Here is a 13,617-nt window from a genome sequence, read left to right on the forward strand (position 1 = left end):
TGCTGGTTTCAGTGGTCTATTTAGGTTTTGTGCTGCCCTAGGCCTGACTAAGCTCGCGCACCCCCTAATTTAACTATGACCCACCCCTTCCTGTCAAGGCCACACCCCTTCCTTTTTAAGATCCGCCCTGTCATCTTCATGGGAGGACAGAGGGACACCGCGGGAGGACAGTGAGCGATACGGCATCTTTTCATTTGGGGGGTAAGGGGATATGTGCTGGGTGCTTTGGGAGGCTCTTGCACTGAAGTCGTGTCCCTCCTCTGTGGCTCCTCCTCCTCCTGGCTGTGTACTGAGTGTGTGTGGCTGACAGTGGGGAGAGAGGTGTGGGCTGCTACGGAAAGCCCATCGCCGCTTGTGGGACTCCACGAGGCAGATGTCCTGGGTGCCCACGCTGGCGCATCCCTGTCTGGCCAGTTACCGAAACTCAGTGCCGTAACTTGTTGTGGGCTCTGGGACAGTGGCGTCACTAGGGTTGGCCTAGAGGATATCAGGTTAGGTACTTCCTAATGGCTCAGTTCCTGGGAACAGTAATGGATAATGGCCAACAGGCTCTCTTACCAGACCCGGTGAAACTGCAACAGTGATTCCTCCGGCTGGACGTTCGCTCACTCTGGGTTGCCCAGGCCAACTCTAGTCAGTAGTGTAGCATGTCTCTACCCTGGCAGTGGCTTCATCTTTCTTCCCCTCTGGTGGTGCGTGTACAGCGTGGCTCTCTCGTGGTGCGTGTACAGCGTGGCTCTCTCGTGGTGCGTGTACAGCGTGGCTCTCTCGTGGTGCGGGTATAGCGTGGCTCTCTCGTGGTGCGGGTACAGCGTGGCTCTCTCGTGGTGCGGGTACAGCGTGGCTCTCTCGTGGTGCGGGTACAGCGTGGCTCTCTCGTGGTGCGGGTACAACGTGGCTCTCTGGTGGTGCGGGAACAACATGGCTCTCTGGTGGTGCGGGAACAGCGTGGCTCACTCTCTGGTGGTGCGGGTACAGCGTGGCTCCTCTCTGGTGGTGCGGGTACATCGTGGCTCCCACTCTGGTGGTGCGGGTACATCGTGGCTCCCTCTCTGGTGGTGCGGGTACATCGTGGCTCCCTCTCTGGTGGTGCGGGTACAGCGTGGCTCTCTGGTGGTGCGGGTACAGCGTGGCTCTCTGGTGGTGCGGGTACAGCGTGGCTCTCTGGTGGTGCGGGTACAGCGTGGCTCTCTGGTGGTGCGGGTACAGTGTGGCTCTCTGGTGGTGTGGGTACAGCGTGGCTCTCTGGTGGTGTGGGTACAGCGTGGCTCTCTGGTGGTGCGGGAACAGCGTGGCTCTCTCTCTAGTGGTGCGTGGCTCCCTCTCTGGTGGTGCGGGTACAGCGTGGCTCCCTCTCTGGTGGTGCGGGTACAGCGTGGCTCCCTCTCTGGTGGTGCGGGTACAGCGTGGCTCCCTCTCTGGTGGTGCAGGTACAGCGTGGCTCTCTGGTGGTGCGGGTACAGGGGTACAGTGTGGCTCCCTATCTGGCTTCCCCAGCACAGTATTCTCTTTTTCTCCTCCTGTAACCCCCCCAGCAGAGTGCATGCATGCTGGGGGCTGTAGCATGATGTCTGTGGACACACACAGGGGCCGCCATTCTTTAGGGATTACTTTTCCTATGATGCCCCAGAGTCTTCTGATTGGCCCTCTGCTGTGGCCAATTATGTGGTGGGAAACAGCGGGGAGGAAGCTGGGCGGCGGGACACAGCGAAACCAATTAGAGCCGCTCTCTCTCTTCTCCGTTCAGCTGACAGAAAGGGGAGGGGGGGCAAGCGGGGGAGATACACAGACAGCCCGCATCTCTCCTCTCCCTGTCACAGATCTGCTGCTCCATTTACCAGAGAACTCCCCCGCTCGCCCCCCCTCCCCTTTCTGTCAGCTGAACGGAGAAAAGAGAGAGAGCGGCTCTAATTGGTTTCGCCGTGCCGCCGCCCAGCTTCCTCCCCGCTGTTTCCCACCCCATAATTGGCCACAGCAGAGGGCCATTCAGAGAAAGAGAGAATCACGGCTTTACAGGGCGGCTTGATGGCTCCTGTGCGGGAGGAGAGCGGGTGCCGTTTTGGTGGGGGGGGGGGGGGGGCGGCTTTTTTGCCGCCCCCCACAAAGTGCCGCCCTAGGCCTGGGCCTTGTTGGCCTAGGCCAAAACACAGCACTGGCTGGTTTTCCATCCTTGGACTAATTTTGGTCGGTCATGACCACTGCAGACTGGGAACATCCCACGAGAGCTGCAGTTTTTGAGATGCTCTTACTAACAGGTATATCAGCGTCAATGTCACATCACTTCCTCAAACTCAACCTATCCAAAACCGAACTCATATTTCCTCCCCCACGTGCCACTTCCCCTGATTTCTCTGTCAAAATCAACGGCTCAACTATCAACCTGTCCCCCCATACCAAGGCCCTAGGTGTAATCCTGGACTCTAAGCTATCCCTTCGGCCCCACATCCAATCTCTGCAACATCTCCAAGATACGCCCCTTTCTAACCAATGACAGCACAAAGCTTCTAGTCCACTCTCTGGTCATCTCTCGCCTCGACTACTGCAACTCCTTCCTCATTGGCGTACTTCTAAATAGGCTATCCCCATTTCAATCCATCATGAACGCTACTGCCAGGCCCATCCACCTTACAAACAGCTCTGCGTCTGCTACCCCTCTCTGCCAATCCCTCCATTGGCTGCCACTCAACAAATTAAATACAAAATACTAACAGTAACTTACAAAGCCATCCACAACCTGGCCCCCAGCTACATCTCTAACCTAGCCTCAAAATACCAACCAAATTGTCCTCTTTGATCCTCCCAAGACCTCCTGCTCTCTAACTCCCTTATCATCTCATCCCATGCTCGCCTCCAGGGCTTCTTCCAAGCCTCTCCCATCCACTGGAATACCCTACCCCAATCTGTTCAACTATCTCCTACTTTGTCTACTTTCAGACGATCCCTGAAAACTCACCTCTTCAGAGAAGCCTATCCTAGCCACACCTAACAATTATACATTTATTTTATCCATCAGCACATCCCCCATAGTTATTACCTCTTGACCCTCCCTCTTAGATTGTAAGCTCTAAAGAGCAGGGCCCGCTGATTCCTCCTGTGTTAAAGTGTATTGTATTTGTACTGTCTACCCTCACATTGTAAAGCGCTGTGCAAACGGTCAGCACTATATAAATCCTGTATAATAATAACCCAGCCATCTGGTCATTACAAAGTATATTCTTACACTTGCCCATTTTTTTCTGCTTTCAACACGTCAACTTCAAGGACAACATGTTCACTTGCTGCCTAATATATCCCACTTTCAGGTACCATTTTAAGGAGTAAGAATGAGCTCAGGCGTATTCCCAACCATATGTGCAGAGCCCACCAGGAATTAGGAATTCGGCACTGCACAGCGCTGATCACAGGCAGTGAGACATTTCCCAATCTTTGCAGCTGCGGATCGCGAAAAAGTTTCACTGCTTGCGATAAGCGCTCTGCGGTACCGACTTCCTGGTGGGCTCTGCACGTGCGGTTGCGAATACGCCTGAGCTCATCCTTGGTAATCCGCTAATCAATGTTTTTCACGTTACCCGTCAGTGGTCATAATGTTATGGCTGATCCGTGTATATACGCACAGAGGGGTCTACTTCAGGCACAAATTACAACCAGTGGCCACTACCATCACAATCACATACACAAACACACACAGGAGGTTACAAAATCTATGATATTTATTGACAATAAAGTCCACACCGGGGAGTGCAGGCTGCTACAATTGGAGATGAGGGGTATGAACCTCCATCCACATACACAGTTGTCTGGCAGGTGCGCGCGCATCAAAATCCCACTGCAGGGGTTAAAATAAAACCGCGCATGCGCAGTGCCGGTAGGCGCTGTCTTTGCTGCTATACCGTGTTCTGCGGACGTCACTGCAATTCTGCAAGATGGCCGATCACTGGCGTCGAGTGTGTGATACGTACCAGAGGGCAATCGCTGCCTCCGAGGTGGAGTCCAAAGATGATCCGGAGAATGAGCCCTACCGCTCTAAGTACCGGGCCCGGGAGCTCCTGCGGGAGGTGCGAGCTCTGCTGGGGGCGGAGGAGGAGAGCGGGGAGCGGCAAGAGGACGAAGCACAGGACGAGGATACACAGAGCATGCTGGCTGCACGCCGGGCTGTCATAGAATACCGTCTGGGAGTCAACCACACCGAGACCGAAGAGATGTCTGCCGGGGAGGAGCACCTGGTGAAAGGGACACGCCTCCTGGAGAGATACCGCCTGTCACATGACTGTGTCTCCACCTACATCCAGGCTCAGGTATGTAGAGTGGTGTCACGGCCCAGGCTTAGGTGTGTAGAGTGCTGTCTCCGCCCACATCCAGACTCAGGTGTGTAGAGTGCTGTCCCTACCCACGCCCAGGCTTACGTGTGTAGAGTGCTGTCTCCGCCCACGTCCAGGCTCAGGTGTGTAGAGTGCTGTCTCCGCCCACACCCAGGCTCAGGTGTGTAGAGTGCTGTCTCCGCCCACACCCAGGCTCAGGTGTGTAGAGTGCTGTCTCCGCCCACACCCAGGCTTACGTGTGTAGAGTGCTGTCTCCACCCACATCCAGGCTCAGGTGTGTAGAGTGCTGTCTCCGCCCACACCCAGACTCAGGTGTGTAGAGTGGTGTCCCCGCCCACGCCCAGGCTTACGTGTGTAGAGTGCTGTCTCCGCCCACGTCCAGGCTCAGGTGTGTAGAGTGCTGTCTCCGCCCACACCCAGGCTCAGGTGTGTAGAGTGCTGTCTCCGCCCACACCCAGGCTCAGGTGTGTAGAGTGCTGTCTCCGCCCACACCCAGGCTCAGGTGTGTAGAGTGCTGTCTCCGCCCACACCCAGGCTCAGGTGTGTAGAGTGCTGTCTCCGCCCACACCCAGGCTCAGGTGTGTAGAGTGCTGTCTCCGCCCACACCCAGGCTCAGGTGTGTAGAGTGCTGTCTCCGCCCACACCCAGGCTCAGGTGTGTAGAGTGCTGTCTCCGCCCACACCCAGGCTCAGGTGTGTAGAGTGCTGTCTCCGCCCACATCCAGGCTCAGGTGTGTAGAGTGCTGTCTCCGCCCACATCCAGGCTCAGGTGTGTAGAGTGCTGTCTCCGCCCACATCCAGGCTCAGGTGTGTAGAGTGCTGTCTCCGCCCACACCCAGGCTCAGGTGTGTAGAGTGCTGTCTCCGCCCACACCCAGGCTCAGGTGTGTAGAGTGCTGTCTCCGCCCACATCCAGGCTCAGGTGTGTAGAGTGCTGTCTCCGCCCACATCCAGGCTCAGGTGTGTAGAGTGCTGTCTCCGCCCACATCCAGGCTCAGGTGTGTAGAGTGCTGTCTCCGCCCACATCCAGGCTCAGGTGTGTAGAGTGGTGTCTCCGCCCACATCCAGGCTCAGGTGTGTAGAGTGGTGTCCCTACCCACGCCCAGGCTTACGTGTGTAGAGTGCTGTCTCCGCCCACGCCTACGTGTGTAGAGTGCTGTCTCCATCCAGGCTCAGGTGTGTAAAGTGCTGTCTCCGTCCAGGCTCAGGTGTGTAGAGTGCTGTCTCCGTCCAGGCTCAGGTGTGTAGAGTGCTGTCTTTGCCCACATTCAGGCTCAGGTGTGTAGAGTGGTGTCTCTGCCCACGTCCAGGCTCAGGTATGTAGAGTGGTGTCTCCGCCCACGTCCAGGCTCAGGTATGTAGAGTGGTGTCTCTGCCCACGTCCAGGCTCAGGTGTGTAGAGTGGAGTTTCCGCCTACGTCCAGGCTCAGGTGTGTAGAGTGGTGTCTCCGTCCAGGCTCAGGTGTATAGTGTGGTGTCTCCGCCCACGTCCAGGCTCAGATGTGTAGAGTGGTGTCTCCGTCCACGTTCAGGCTCAGGTGTGTAGAGTGGTGTCTCCGCCCACATCCAGGCTCAGGTGTGTAGAGTGGAGTTTTTCCGCCTACGTCCAGGCTCAGGTGTGTAGCGTGGTGTCTCCGCCCACGTCCAGGCTCAGGTGTGTAGAGTGGTGTCCCCGCCCACGTCCAGGCTCAGGTGTGTAGAGTAGTGTCTCCGCCCACGTCCAGGCTCAGGTGTGTAGAGTGGTGTCTCCGCCCACGTCCAGGCTCAGGTGTGTAGAGTGGTGTCTCCGCCCACGTCCAGGCTCAGGTCTGTAGAGTGGTGTCTCCGCCCACGTCCAGGCTCAGGTCTGTAGAGTGGTGTCTCCGCCCACGTCCTGGCTCAGGTATGTAGAGTGGTGCCCACGTCCAGGCTCAGGTGTGTAGAGTGGAGTCTCCGCTCACGTCCAGGCTCAGGTATGTAGAGTGGTGTCTCTGCCCACGTCCAGGCTCAGGTGTGCAGAATGGTGTCTCCGCCCACGTCCAGGCTCAGGTCTGTAGAGTGGTGTCTCCGCCCACGTCCTGGCTCAGGTGTGTAGAGTGGTGTCTCCGCCCACGTCCAGGCTCAGGTGTGTAGAGTGGTGTCTCCGCCCACGTCCAGGCTCAGGTGTGTAGAGTGGTGTCTCCGCCCACGTCCAGGCTCAGGTCTGTAGAGTGGTGTCTCCGCCCACGTCCAGGCTCAGGTCTGTAGAGTGGTGTCTCCGCCCACATCCAGGCTCAGGTCTGTAGAGTGGTGTCTCCGCCCACATCCAGGCTCAGGTCTGTAGAGTGGTGTCTCCGCCCACGTCCAGGCTCAGGTGTGTAGAGTGGTGTCTCCGCCCACGTCCAGGCTCAGGTGTGTAGAGTGGTGTCTCCGCCCACGTCCAGGCTCAGGTCTGTAGAGTGGTGTCTCCGCGCACGTCCAGGCTCAGGTCTGTAGAGTGGTGTCTCCGCCCACGTCCAGGCTCAGGTCTGTAGAGTGGTGTCTCCGCCCACGTCCTGGCTCAGGTATGTAGAGTGGTGCCCACGTCCAGGCTCAGGTGTGTAGAGTGGAGTCTCCGCTCACGTCCAGGCTCAGGTCTGTAGAGTGGTGTCTCCGCCCACGTCCAGGCTCAGGTCTGTAGAGTGGTGTCTCCGCCCACGTCCTGGCTCAGGTATGTAGAGTGGTGCCCACGTCCAGGCTCAGGTGTGTAGAGTGGAGTCTCCGCTCACGTCCAGGCTCAGGTATGTAGAGTGGTGTCTCCGCCCACATCCAGGCTCAGGTCTGTAGAGTGGTGTCTCCGCCCACGTCCTGGCTCAGGTATGTAGAGTGGTGCCCACGTCCAGGCTCAGGTGTGTAGAGTGGAGTCTCCGCTCACGTCCAGGCTCAGGTATGTAGAGTGGTGTCTCTGCCCACGTCCAGGCTCAGGTGTGCAGAATGGTGTCTCCGCCCACGTCCAGGCTCAGGTCTGTAGAGTGGTGTCTCCGCCCACGTCCTGGCTCAGGTGTGTAGAGTGGTGCCCACGTCCAGGCTCAGGTGTGTAAAGTGGTGCCTCCGCCCACATCCAGGCTCAGGTATGTAGAGTGGTGTCTCCACCCACGTCCAGGCTCAGGTGTGTGCAGGGGTGTACCTAGAGCATTTGGCACCCGGGGCAGATCCTATATCTGGCACCCCCCCCAACTTTAAAATATAAAAACACCCCACTGTGCCCCCTGCATACCTCCAGTATCGCCCAATTTTTTTTTTTTTTTTATACTGTGTACCCCCTCTCCACACTTCACCTCTGTACCCCTTTACATCACACAGCCCCCCGCATCTCTGGACCCCTTTACATTTCACCTACTCCCCGCAGCTCTCGACCCCTGCATGTTACACAGCGCCCACCCCCACCGCTCTGGACCTCTGCATGTTACACAGCCCCCCACAGCTCAGCTCTAAGCCCCTGCATGTTACACAGCCCCCCATCCACAGCTCTGGGCCCCCTGCATGTTACACAGCCCCCCTCCACAGCTCTGGACCCCTGCATGTTACACAGCCCCCCTCAACAGCTCTGGACCCCTGCATGTTACACAGCCCCCCCCCAGCTCTGCCCCTTCCTGCCTTACTCATGCAGAGGGGAAGACACAGCAGCGCTGAACAGAGGGCGAGAACTGCTGGAGTTCATGTTTCATATTAACAAGCTAATGATTGGTTGCTAGGACCACCTAGCAACCAATCAGTTGCTGGTTTCCTTAGAAAGTTAACTCCAGCAGTTCCTGTATTCAGCGCTGCTCTTCTGTCTATGTCCAGGCTCAGGTGTGTGCACTGTGTAGAGTGGTGTCTCTGCCTACCCCCAGGCTCAAGCGTGTGCACTGTGTAGAGTGGTGTCTTTGCCCACATCCAAGCTCAGGTGTGTGCACTATGTAGAGTGGTGTCTCCGCCCACATCCAGGCTCAGGTGCGTGCACTGTGTAGAGGGGTATCTCCTCCCACATCCAGGCTCAGGTGTGTGCACTATGTAGAGTGGTTTCTCCTTCCACATCCAGGCTCATGTGTGTGCAGGGTGTAGAGTGGTGTCTCCGCCCACATCCAGGCTCAGGTGTGTACAGCTGAGGGTAAAGGTGATGGACTGGCCAAGCATGTCTCCAGACCTAAACCCAATTGAGTATCTTTGGGGCATCCTCAAACGGAAGGTGGAGGAGTGCAAGGTCTCTAACATTCACCAGCTCCTTGAGGTCGTCCATGGAGGAGTGGAAGAGGACTCCAGTGGCAGCCTGTGAAGCTCTGGTGAACTCCATGCCCAAGAGGGTTAAGGCAGTGCTGGAAAATAATGGTGGCCATACAAAATATTGACAACTTTGGGCCCAATTTGGGCATTTTCACTTAGGGGTGTACTGATTTTTGTTGCCAGTGGTTTAGACATTAATGGCTGTGTGTTGAGTTATTTTGAGGGGACAGCAAATTTACACTGTTATAACAAGCTGTACACTCACTACTTTACATTGTAGCAAAGTGTCATTTCTTCAGTGTTGTCACATGAAAATATAGAATAAAATATTTACAACAATGTGAGGGGTGTACTCACTTTTGTGATATAGTGTGTGTGTGTGTGTTTGCCATAGTTTGTAGATGCACAAACCAATCAATATACACTTATTGGAATTTTTTTTAACCAAAGACATAGCATAATACATTTTGGCATAAATTATGAAGAAATTATATGAAAAGAACATATGATACAAAATTTTGTTTGGGTACAGCGACACCATGAATTTCCAGTTAAAGTAGCGCAGTGCTAAATAGTAAGAAATGGCCTGGTTATAAAGGGGGTAAACCTTCCGGAGCTAAGGTGGAAAAAGGAATGTGCAAATTCTTCAGTGTCCATGGGGTTGGAACACGTGTACCTTAAATTAACCACTTGCCGCCCGCCATATAGCAGAATGACGGCGGCAAAGTGGTTTCAAAATCCTGACTGGACGTCATATGACGTCCGCAGGATATTGAGCCGCTGCGCGCCCCCGGGGGCGCGCATCGCAGCGATCGTTGTTGCGGTGTGTCAGTCTGACACCCCGCAGCACCGATCTAGGTAAAGAGTCTCTGACGGAGACTCTTTACCACGTGATCAGCCGTGTCCAATCACGGCTGATCACGATGTAAAAAGGAAGAGCCGGTGATCGGCTTTTCCTCACTCGCGTCTGACAGACGTGAGTAGAGGAGAGCCGATCGGCTGCTCTCCTGACAGGGGGGGTCTGTGCTGATTGTTTATCAGCACAGCCCCCCCTCGGATCCTACCCAGGACCACCAGGGAAGCCGCCCAGGACCACCAGGGAAGCGATCCACACTGGACCACCAGGTATGCCCCTAGACCACCAGGGAAATGCCACTGTGTGCCCTGGTAGCTGCCAATATGTGACCAGGCAGCTGCCAGTCAGTGCCCACTTCAATGCCTACCACTGCCAGTGCCACCAGGGATGCCCATCAGTGCCTCATATCAGTGCCACATAGCAGTGCCGCCTATCAGTGCCACCTTTCATTGCCCATCAGTGTCGCCTATCAGTGCCCATCAGTGCTGCATATGAGTGGCACCCATCAGTGCCGCATATCAGTGCCCATCGTCAGTGCCCGCTCATTGGTGCCACCTCATCGGTGCCGCCGTATCAGTGCCTGTCAGTGCCGCCTTATCAGTGCCCATCAGTGAAAGAGAAAACTTACTTATTTACAATTTTTTTTAACAGAAACAAAAGCAAAACTTTTATTTTTTTCAAAATTTTCTGTCTTTATTTATTTGTTTAGCAAAAAATAAAAACCGCAGAGGTGATCAAATACCACCAAAAGAAAGCTCTATTTGTGGGAACAAAATGATAAAAATTTAGTTTGGGTGCAGTGTAGCATGACCGCGCAATTGTCATTCAAACTGCGACAGCGCTGAAAGCTGAAAATTGGTCTGGGCAGGAAGGTGTCTAAGTGCCCTGTATTGAAGTGGTTAAACTGTTGAGCCAATGTTTTCTTTTAATAGATTCAACAGCTCTTTATTGCAGTCACCTTGTAGTATTCTATTATATGCAGCTGTGAAGACTAATCTGATGGATATTTTGTGGCCTTGCATAATTCTACAGGATTTGCTGTAATTTTAAGATATTTTTCTGTTTTCCAGAATAATCTTGGAATTCTCTGGGCTGAGAGAGGAGAGATCATCATTGGACAGAAATACCTGGAATCTGCTGAGTCTTTATATCTTCAGTATATGAAAAAAGTAAGCCTTTCTCTCTTTCACTCTTTCTCTCTTTCTCTCTTTCTCTCTCTTTTTCTCTCTCTCTCGTGATCACAGGTGCAATGTCAGGCTCATACAAGCCCTGCAGCTTTCAGCCCGTATCTCTGTATGGACTGTCAGTTTGAAAGCTGCAGAGCTTGACGAGGGTGCTTATCGGTGCCCTCACAGTTCACTGAGATCTACAAGCTGTCTGCTGCGGTTGCAGAGGGGACTTGTAGTTCTCCCATTCACAGATCACTGTGAACGAAAGACTCCCCTGTGCGGGGGGGATTGGCAGTGGTTGACTGTTGGAGCATGTTACCTCCTAAATATAGGTGTAACGGGTAACATGCTTCAAAAGGCTAACTTGGCCTTTAAATCATAGCTAAACCTAGAGTTCTTGTACTTCTGTAACTATTCTTTGGGTTTTCTTGATGTTATAATAGGGATGGACAGCACATCTGACTAATTGGGGGGGGGGGGGGGGGGGGAATTTGTCCATTTAAAGCATTTTTCTAGCACCTGGTATAAAAGTACATTTTCTTATAATATTCTTTGTCCTGCTTATACTTGGTTTGAATGAATATTTTCAAAACCTATTTTTTTAAACTGGCCATAAATTGTTTTTTTATCATCCATTTTTTTTTCTATGTAGAAACACACATAGCATGAAAATGTATGTTAATCTTTTGTTCCAACATTTATTTTTCAGATTGGCAAGCCCCCAGTTGATCCCGATGAACACTTTAAACCTGAGGAGCAGAAGCTCACTGAGCAGGAAAGATCAAAGAGGTTAGTTTTTAAAGCGTTAATAACATTATCTGTAAAGTCACCTATTCCATGCCTGCTTACTTTCATGATGGTGTAAACAAATTAGACAGCAGATACAAAAATATATTTATTTTTTTAATTAGAAGAAAGTTTTTTTTATTTGAATGCATTCAAGCATACATGTTCCATAAACTCTCACAAAATAATGTAGTGTAGAAAAACAAATAGTCAATTATAGCTTCCAACTTCAACGTACAGATGTCAGCTCACTGAAGAGAATATACAACCCCACCTAGTGGCTGAAAACAGAAATGACAGTACCAATAGAGCACCACTATCGCACATTCCAAAGTCGCAGATGCAAGAATATTTTAGCTGCCTTTTTTTTTTGCACTGCCCATTCCTTGTCCAGCCTGCTACATGTTTCAGCCTTGGTCATTGGGCAATTAGTAGTTAACCCTTTTTTAATTTTTCTTATCCAACCACATACAATAAATAAAAGTAAATTACATTATGACAATATACACTGATCAGCCATAACTTTATGACCACCCACCTATTATTGAGTAGGTCCCCCTTTTGCCACCAAAACAGTCCTGACCCGTTGAGGCATGGACTGCACTAGACCTCTGAAGGTATGCTGTGGTATCTGGCACCAAGCCGTTAGTAGCAGATCCTGGAAGTTGTGAGATGGGGTCTGCATGGATTGGACTTGTTTTTCCAGCACATCCCATAGATGCTCGATCAGATTGAGATCTGGAGAATTTGGAGGCAAAGGCAACACCTCTAATTCATGTTCCTCAAACCATTTCTGCAGTGTGGCAGGGTGCATTATCCTGCTGAAAGAGACCACTGCCATCAGGGAATACTATGTCCATAAAGGGTTGTACTTGATCAGCAACATTATATGTTAGGTGGTAATGTCAAAATATTATCCACAAGAATGGCAGGACCAGTTTTTCAGCAAAATATTGCCCAAAAGTATCACACTGCCTCTGCAAGCTTGCCTTCTTCCCGTACTGCATCCTGGTGCCATCTCTTCCTCTGCTAAACGGCGCACATGCACTGGACATCCACATGATGTAAAAGAAAATGTGATTCATGAGACTAGGCCACCTTCTTCCATTGCTCTGTGGTCCAGTTCTGAGGCTCATGTGCACACTGTAGGCCCTTTTGGCTGTGGACACGGGTCAGTATTGGCGCCCTGTCTGCGGCTACATAGCCCCATACACAACAAACTGTAATGTCAATTTTTTTTTCTGCTTTCAACACCTCAACTTGAAGGACAACATGTTCACGTGCTGCCTAATATAACCCACCCACTTTCAGTTACCATGTAAGAAGATAACGCAGCCCAAGACACATTTTGGTGTCTGGAATTATAGACCTGTTCCTGGGCATATTTGACTGGCTGATTCAAAAAATGGCACCAATTTTTCAGCTCTAGTGTTTGAAATACAGCATAAATGCCATATACTACTCTTCACACTCAGGGCTGCTGTTAGAAATCACGAGGCCCCATACTGCCTACCTGACAGGGCCCCACTTCCCTCCTATCCTAACCCCCCTATAAAATGCCAAATGATATTTAAAAATGCACAGCTGGTAAGACAGGAGGAGAAGCTGCCAGCGCTGCAGGAGGAGGCAAAAGAGGATCAGTATCTGCAGTAAGGCAGTACAGCTGGCCTTCCTGCTCAGCTGGTGCCCGAGCCCCTCTTTTGAACTGATGGGGCCCGGGCCCAGTACAGGAGGGTTGGCTGTACTGCCTTATCAGCGGCCCTGTTCATGCTGGTCGTCCATCAAAAATCAGGATAAGAATATGGCAAAATACATCAGGATAATCCAGGCAGCACTGGTTGTGAAGTAGCCATAACCTCTTTGGTACTCGATCTGCAAAAATGAAACCATGCGAGTGGCAATATACACACACCTCCTAACCTCCTATAGGATTATAACTATAATACAGTTGATAACTTGTACTTTAGAATTTTTTGCTGTAAAATTACATTTGGAAGTTCAGGAACATGTAGAAGAAGCTACAGAGTCAATCTGATCTTTTGCACAGGGCTAAGGGCATTCTACCTGCCCACATTTGACAGTGCTCGGGCATGGTAATTGGCTGCTTATTTACCCAGCATTGCGTTGTGAGTAGAAGGGGAGAGAGTCACGTGATCCTTCTATTCAGAGGTAATGGCTATTTCTTCACTACAGGCAGCAGGCTAAGGTGCTGGGAGAGTGGAGGAAAAGAGAATAATGTACAGGTTGGGGGGCATTTAGGTGTATCTGTTGCTTTGACTTGCATTAACA

General features: G+C 52.1%; 1 protein-coding gene across 1 annotated transcript in view; it reads left to right on the top strand.

The window, feature by feature from the left end:
* The first annotated feature begins 3,825 nt into the window (after positions 1–3,825).
* KIFBP (kinesin family binding protein) overlaps positions 3,826–13,617 on the top strand; it is a 28,893-nt gene continuing 19,101 nt past the window's right edge. The window contains exons 1-3 of the mRNA XM_073596471.1: positions 3,826–4,295; positions 10,444–10,542; positions 11,252–11,331. Coding sequence (XP_073452572.1) covers positions 3,924–4,295; positions 10,444–10,542; positions 11,252–11,331 — 551 coding nt within the window. The 5' untranslated portion in view covers positions 3,826–3,923. The remainder of the gene's footprint in view (positions 4,296–10,443; positions 10,543–11,251; positions 11,332–13,617) is intronic.

Source organism: Aquarana catesbeiana, linkage group LG08 (assembly GCF_042186555.1).
Source record: "Aquarana catesbeiana isolate 2022-GZ linkage group LG08, ASM4218655v1, whole genome shotgun sequence".
Taxonomy (NCBI): Eukaryota; Metazoa; Chordata; class Amphibia; order Anura; family Ranidae; genus Aquarana; species Aquarana catesbeiana.